Source organism: Oncorhynchus kisutch, linkage group LG14 (genome assembly GCF_002021735.2).
Source record: "Oncorhynchus kisutch isolate 150728-3 linkage group LG14, Okis_V2, whole genome shotgun sequence".
NCBI lineage: Eukaryota > Metazoa > Chordata > Actinopteri > Salmoniformes > Salmonidae > Oncorhynchus > Oncorhynchus kisutch.
Window position 1 is genome coordinate 56,357,948 of NC_034187.2, and position 7,057 is coordinate 56,365,004.

The window sequence follows — 7,057 nt, forward strand, 5'->3', positions numbered from 1 at the left end:
TTCTGAAGGCGCTGTACTCATGAAATTTACTCTGATATTCATGAGACCATTCAGCTACAACCGCCATTCACTGCTGGTCTGATCTTCTCTCACTTAGGGTAAGCTTTAAGTCAGCAACCTTCATTGACTCCCTTCATCACTCACAAATCCCAGGGTAAGACCACGGTTGGTCCCTATGGTTTTTCCTGATCTTAAGCGTGAAATGTACAGATTTTAATCCTATGAGACTTTTTTAAATGTATTTGTAAAAAAATTAATAAAGAACAAAATTCTACAAGGTTTTAACGATTAGCTAGTTTTTTTTATATATATATTTTTTTACAGAGGGCGAGGTCTCAAATGGTATTTGGAATCATTATGGCAGGATTCTGCTCACTCATGGTTGAAAATCTGTTGGTCAACACATTTCTTATTCCTTAGAAATGATCTTTCTCTTGCTTTATCTCTCCTATTCTTGTATTCAAATTATTTGGGGTATGTATTTGTTATCAACATCTCTTCGATTTTTCCTGTCTTCTGTTGTAACCATTTAAACGTTTCTCTTTCCTGCCAACCTTTCTTCTTTTTTTCAGGATCAAAAGACCAGCTCAACATTAATATCTCATCCTTTTCCCTTGCTGCTTTCCAGGGTCCAACATCTGCATTTAACAGTGACACCTTTGTCTGTTTTAGTATATGCTGTACTGTGTATACTGTATATATGGTTGCACTGTACATATATACCCAAACTCAATGGGAGCACTAATAATAACAGCGTGAGTAAACAAGAAAAGTATGAGTGCACCTACATTTTAAGGTATATTGATCTTTCTTCTCCTCACATGTAGTATGACTTACCTCAAGTCTCCATTTACTCTTTCTCAAATACATTGTAGCTCTGTTTCCATGTCCATCATTTTTCTCTCTTGATACTTTTTTCTTTCTTTTTTACAGTTTTTCTTTGTTTTCATGCATCTTTCAGTATATGTTCGTCTTTCTATCTTTTGTTTCTCTTTTTCGCTCTCAAACACACTTAATATTCCCGTGTCATGCCCAGGTCCAGAGCCTCCCTCAGGTCTTGTCTTCAGTGAAGTGACTGAGACGTCTTTCTCTGTGTCCTGGACAAAGCCAAAAGGTCCCGTGAGTGGCTTCAAGGTCACCTACACTAACACACAGGAAGGTAGGTGCTTACACTAAGGTTCTGGGGGTCAAAATCCTGGCTGTTGAGTCACGTCAGTTCATTGTGCATTCACATCGCAAGTTGCCCGTTCTATTCCAGGGGAGCCTCTCTCCGCAACGGTGGACTCTGGGGATTCCACTCTGGCACTGTCAAAGCTCTCTCCAGGGTCCTCCTATGAGGTCAGTGTGATATCCGTCCTTGGACTGGACGAGAGCGATGCAATCAAAGACCTGGTTATGACACGTACGTTTACTTCAGTCATACGGTTGACTTTCAGTTTTAGGATGAATACTAATTTACAGGAAGTTGTCAGATTGTAAATTATAGGAAGTTAGACTATCAACATACCCTTTTTTTTGGTCCTTGGTGGTGTCTTGGTCAACGAAATTAAGTTAAGCATTCAAAACCACATGTATTTTTTGTTTTGTTTCTTACTGTCGTGTGTATAGTGTTTTCTCTGCATTTATATGGGTTCTGTGTTCATAATTGTTCTAGCAGGTGCAGGATCTGGGAAAGATCTGTGCATTTTCAAATTTTCTCAAAGTGTCTATTCTGGAGCTGTTTAAACTTCAATTTTCTTTAGCAAGAATGAGATTAAAATCTAATGATGTATCGAAAGGATTTGATTTCACGTTGTGATAACTAATGCTTCCTTTCTCTTGCCTTCATTTTTTTCAAACCCAAACCGATCTCAGTCCCTGACCCTCCGAGGGATCTCCGGGCCATTAATGTCACAGACACCAAGGCCTTGCTGCTATGGCGACCAGCACTGGCAACAGTCGACCGTTACGTCATAGTTTATGGCTCTGAAAAAGGTAAAGGGGTATCAGAAGTTGGATATCCATTACAACAATACCCTGTGGGGCTTTTAAAAGCCCGAGCCGTATTAGAGCTTTTCCTTTCCAGTTGGAGCTTTCACACAGGCCACAGGCAAGATGAGATCATAGTATTTGTATTGGACAGTCAGTTTATGACCACCCCAACAGCATTACAATATAAACACTGAGAAATAAATTAAATCCTGCTGCCTACCTCTCTCCACTGCCAATCACCTGCTCTCTCTTTCCGCTGCTTACTTGTTTCTGTGTCAACCAAGGGTCAGATGATGCCAAGATCACTGTATCGGGCAATGCGGCGGAGCAGCAGCTGAAAGGCCTACAGGGCTCCACTAGGTACACCGTCACAGTCACCAGTCAGCTGGGCAACCTGGACAGCTCTGCCGCCATCACCGTCTTCACCACCACCGGTGGTCAGTCCGCACAGACTCCTTCTCAAACTACCTTAATGCTTAAACCAATCAACTCACCCGAGACCGAGCAGAAAAGGAAGGCTGATGTTTTCATTTAATTATACAACTGAGCTTCTTGTGATTGTGTCCATGTCCATCTGGCAGGATCCAGGGGAGACGGGGAAGTTCCGCGTGACCTGAAGGCCAGTCAGGTGACTCCTCGCTCAGCGCTGTTGACGTGGAAAGCACCCTCTGCCGCCGTGGGAAGCTATAAGCTGACCTATCAAACGGAGGGACAGGAGATAAAGGTGAGGAACACTGATTAAAAGGTGGAGACAGACACACATTCTATTTTATTCAGGACAGTAAATTCGGACAAAATGCAACAAACTCTGGTCTAGACAGATGACCTATTTCTTCTCAACAGGAGGTTACCATTGACTCCACAGTAACAGAGTTCAAATTGACCAGGCTGCATCCCATGTCCAAGTACACCGTGCATCTACAGGGGGAGAGGGGAGGGAGCTATACTGCTACAATTTCCACTGAGTTCACCACAGGTAAGTGGTCAAATATATTTGACTTTATAAAGAAACTTAAACAAAACGAAATACATACATCGAAAGCACAGTTTCATAAAGTTAGGCTCTCTCTTTGATTTTGTCTGTCAGGGAATCTCCGATACCCCTTCCCAAGTGACTGTTCCCAGGAGCTGCTAAACGGGATACACGAGTCTGGAGAGGTGGAGATCTTCCCCAGGGGAAGGCAGGGGAAACCAGTGCTGGTCTACTGCGACCAGGTGACTGATGGAGGTGGCTGGACGGTAAGAGAAGATGACTGTGTGAGGGACCATGTGTCTATACTGTTGGTGAAGAGAGAGATTGCTATTTAAAATGTATTCAGCTGTAGACAATAGGAGTGGCAAATGTAATACATTTGACTGCATAATAACTATGTCCCTTAAAGGAAAATACCACTCAAAAACTAACTTTTGCTATTTGGTATTTCATTAGTCAACAGTTGATACAGTCCCAAAATGTTTTGCATGTCAGCAATCAAGTTTTCAAGATATGGAACTTTCAAAATAAGTTTATCTTGAAGACATGATTGCTGACATGCAAAACATTTTGGGACTGGATCAACATTGGACTAATCAAATACCAAATACCATAATAGTTTTGGAGTGGTATTTTCCTTTAACTGACCTGAGAGGGAGTTAACAGTTGATTAAGGATGGTATATGTCCGCTGTATGAGTGTGTGTGCTTTACAGGTTTTCCAGAGAAGGATGGATGGGAAAACGGACTTCTTCAGAGGCTGGAAAAACTACAGCAAAGGTTTTGGAGAACTGAGTGGGGAATTTTGGCTGGGTGAGAGTCATTCGTCACGCTAAGTTTGTTTTCACCCACTTCAGCAGCAGTGCACCAGCATTACATCAAACAGAACTGCTATATTGACGACGCAAAAGCTAAACTATGTCACTTTTACGTAAACAGTGCAAGCCCTCGTGACAGATCAACTCTGTAAATAGACCCGTTGCTGGGCAGATAAATTAAACAGTATAACGCCAGATGAGAAGGATCAATTTAATGTGGAAATTTATGGCAAGACGGTAGAAAAAAAGTGACTACTAGCACTATTGGTGCACAAACAGAAGGACAACCAAGAGCAGTAGCAGAGGGCCTATCACTCTTCAAAACCCTTTAACTTTTTTGGAGCGATTGGCTGGGCATTAACGCCGGTAGCGCACTATCCACTATTCATTCTAACATTGAGGCGCATCATGCTCATTTCTACTGTGTAGATCTGGTGAAAATAAGTCTTCAGCGCCCCCTAGAGCCAGTACATATAGTTTACTTCAGGAGCTCGGCAGTAAGCAGTTTTTTGTGTGCTATAACACCTTGTTTCCCACTCATCTCTGTCCATATATAGGTAATGAGAACCTACACAATCTAACCAGCATGGCACCAATGACCCTACGTGTGGACCTCCGTGCAGGGGACGAATCAGTGTTTGCCAAGTACTCTGCATTTACAGTGGACACTGTTAGAAGGAACTATGCTCTCAAAGTGTCTGGGTACAGCGGTACAGCAGGTACGGACAGATTCTGTCCACTGAAAATGATGGACCTCTTATTGTGCATACTTCCACATAATCATTAAACCCGTCGCTTATTGTTTTCTCATTATCCCTCTATTCCACACCTACTGTTTCCCTCCTCACGCCTGCCATCGGTCTTTCCACTCTACTTCCCTTTTCCCCTTCCCTCTTGACTTTTTCATCCCGGTAGGTGACTCTATGAGTTACCACAACGCGCGCATGTTCTCTACCAGAGACAGAGACCCCACGCCTTTCATCACCCGCTGCGCCATGTCCTATAGGGGGGGTTGGTGGTACAAGAACTGCCACGAGGCCAACCTTAATGGCCTCTACGATACCAGTGTCAATCACCAGGTAATGCCAGCCGACTTCATACCTCATTTCACTATTTCAGAGTCTATATCACCAAAGTAATCCAAGGCAACTTTTCCAGAACAATCAATTACATGTTCGGGGTGGTTTGCTAACTGAATCGTCTCTGTGTCTCAGGGTGTGATCTGGACTGCCTGGAAAGGCAAGGACTTGTCCATCCCTTTCACCGAGATGAAGCTCCGACCAACATCTTTCACCCCTCCAACTCAGGGATAATGACAAAGTGGTGGATGGAAAATGAGAAGGGGGGAGAGGCAATGTTTATGAACACACACACACACACATCCAGGTAACTGCTGAAATAAAGGAAACACCAACATAAAGTGTCTCGATAGGGCGTTGGGTCACCACGAGCCAGAACAGCTTCAATGCACCTTCGCGTAGATTCTACAAGTGTCTGAAACTCTATTGGAGGGAGGCGACACCATTCTTCCATGATAAATTCCATAATTTGGTGTTTTGTTGATGGTGGTGGAATCTCCCATCTCCCCAAGTGTTCAATTGGGTTGAGATCTGGTGACTGAGACACACACACACACCCTTTAAACCCCCTATTCTCCTTTGAGACCTCTCTTTCAAAGTCACTGAGATCTCTTCTTCTAGCAATGGTCGCCAAAATAATGGGCAACTGGCTATTTTTATACATGACCCTAAGAATGATGGGATGTTAATTGCTTAATTAACTCAGGAACCATACCTGTGTGGACGTACTTGCTTTCAATATACTTTGTGTCCCTCATTTACTCAAGTGTTTGCTTTATTTTGGTAGTTACCTGTACATAGGCACACATGCAAACCCACGCTCAGTCATGCATGCATACACAGTACATGCACCTATTAGCTACCGTTTGAAAATCTCCCAATGCCTTGCTCTCCAAACTAAAGCAATTGGATTTTTTCAAATGTATAGAGGACAGTTATCTGTATGTTATATTGTACAGTTCCTAGATTATCTTTGAGATTTCCATTTTCTTTTTTTACTCTAAGTATTGTGGCACCCCTTGCGTAAGCTGTAAAAATGTATGCACTGTCCCCTGGCTATGAGGTACAAGCGTGGAAATGAGCGGTGAATAACGGAGATTTCTGTTTGTACTTGACTGGCAATTATCGAGTTTTGGTGTTTGTCCTTTGTTTGTCTTATTTGTGGTTATATGTCCTGTATTTTCCGTTGCCCCAATTCTCAAATTGTAGTTGCTACAATAATAAAATAATGGTGGAACATGGGCGGCAGAAGCACTGGGTGTTCCGTTGTATGAGCAAGTACATGTACGTGAGTGAGGTTTTCACTGATATAAGCTAGGTGATAGATTTGGAGGCCTTGAAGATAAACTGTGCAGTGACAAGGAGTGACAATACAGAGTTATTTTTGACGTTGAATACCCAACACTCTACCAAACTCCCCAAATTGTCCCAATGCATTCCCACTGGTCATTACTCATTGCCAAAGATGACACCTACTGCACTTTTACTCAAATGAAACAGTACCACTACTACAAGGCAATTCATGTCCACAATCAGATCTATTTGAACATTCTATTACTACATATACACTGAGTGTACAAAACATTAGGTACGCCTGCTCTTTCCATGACATAGACTTTCCAGGTCACTTGTTAAATCCACTTCAATCAGTGTAGATGAAGGGGAGGAGACAGTTAAAGAAGGATTTTTAAGCCTTGAGACAATTGAGACATGGATTGTGTATGTGTGCTATTCAGAGAGAGAATGGGAGAGACAAAATATTTACCTGCCTTTGAACAGGGAATGGTAATAGGTGCCAGGCGCACTGGTTTGAGTGTGTCAAGAACTGCAACGCTGCTGGGTTTTTCACGCTCAAGCTTCCCGTGTGTATCAAGAATGATCCACCACCAAAAAAGACATCCAGCCAACTTGACGCTAAATGCAAAGCAATTAGGAAGGTGTTCTTAATGTTTTGTACACTCAGTATATATAGTTGAAGTCTTTTACATACACCTTAGCCAAATACATTTAAACTCAGTTTTTCACAATTCCTGACATTTAATCCTAGTAAAAATTCCCTGTTTTAGGTCAGTTAGGATCACCACTTTATTTTAAGAATGTGAAATGTCACAATAATAGTAGAGAGAATGATTTATTTCAGCTTTCATTTCTTTCATCACATTCCCAGTAGGTCAGAAGTTTACATACACTCAATTAGTATTTGTTAGCATTGCCTTT

The 7,057-nt window shown here is 42.2% G+C and overlaps 1 protein-coding gene across 1 annotated transcript in view; it reads left to right on the forward strand.

The window, feature by feature from the left end:
* The window catches only part of LOC109903590 (tenascin-X), a 29,022-nt gene extending 22,928 nt beyond the window's left edge, over positions 1–6,094 (forward strand). The window contains exons 7-17 of the mRNA XM_020500385.2: positions 1,037–1,159; positions 1,259–1,402; positions 1,855–1,974; positions 2,256–2,408; positions 2,553–2,695; positions 2,815–2,947; positions 3,059–3,210; positions 3,660–3,756; positions 4,319–4,480; positions 4,677–4,840; positions 4,976–6,094. Of these exons, the coding sequence (XP_020355974.2) occupies positions 1,037–1,159; positions 1,259–1,402; positions 1,855–1,974; positions 2,256–2,408; positions 2,553–2,695; positions 2,815–2,947; positions 3,059–3,210; positions 3,660–3,756; positions 4,319–4,480; positions 4,677–4,840; positions 4,976–5,074 (1,490 nt within the window). The 3' untranslated portion in view covers positions 5,075–6,094. The remainder of the gene's footprint in view (positions 1–1,036; positions 1,160–1,258; positions 1,403–1,854; positions 1,975–2,255; positions 2,409–2,552; positions 2,696–2,814; positions 2,948–3,058; positions 3,211–3,659; positions 3,757–4,318; positions 4,481–4,676; positions 4,841–4,975) is intronic.
* Positions 6,095–7,057: the final 963 nt, after the last annotated feature.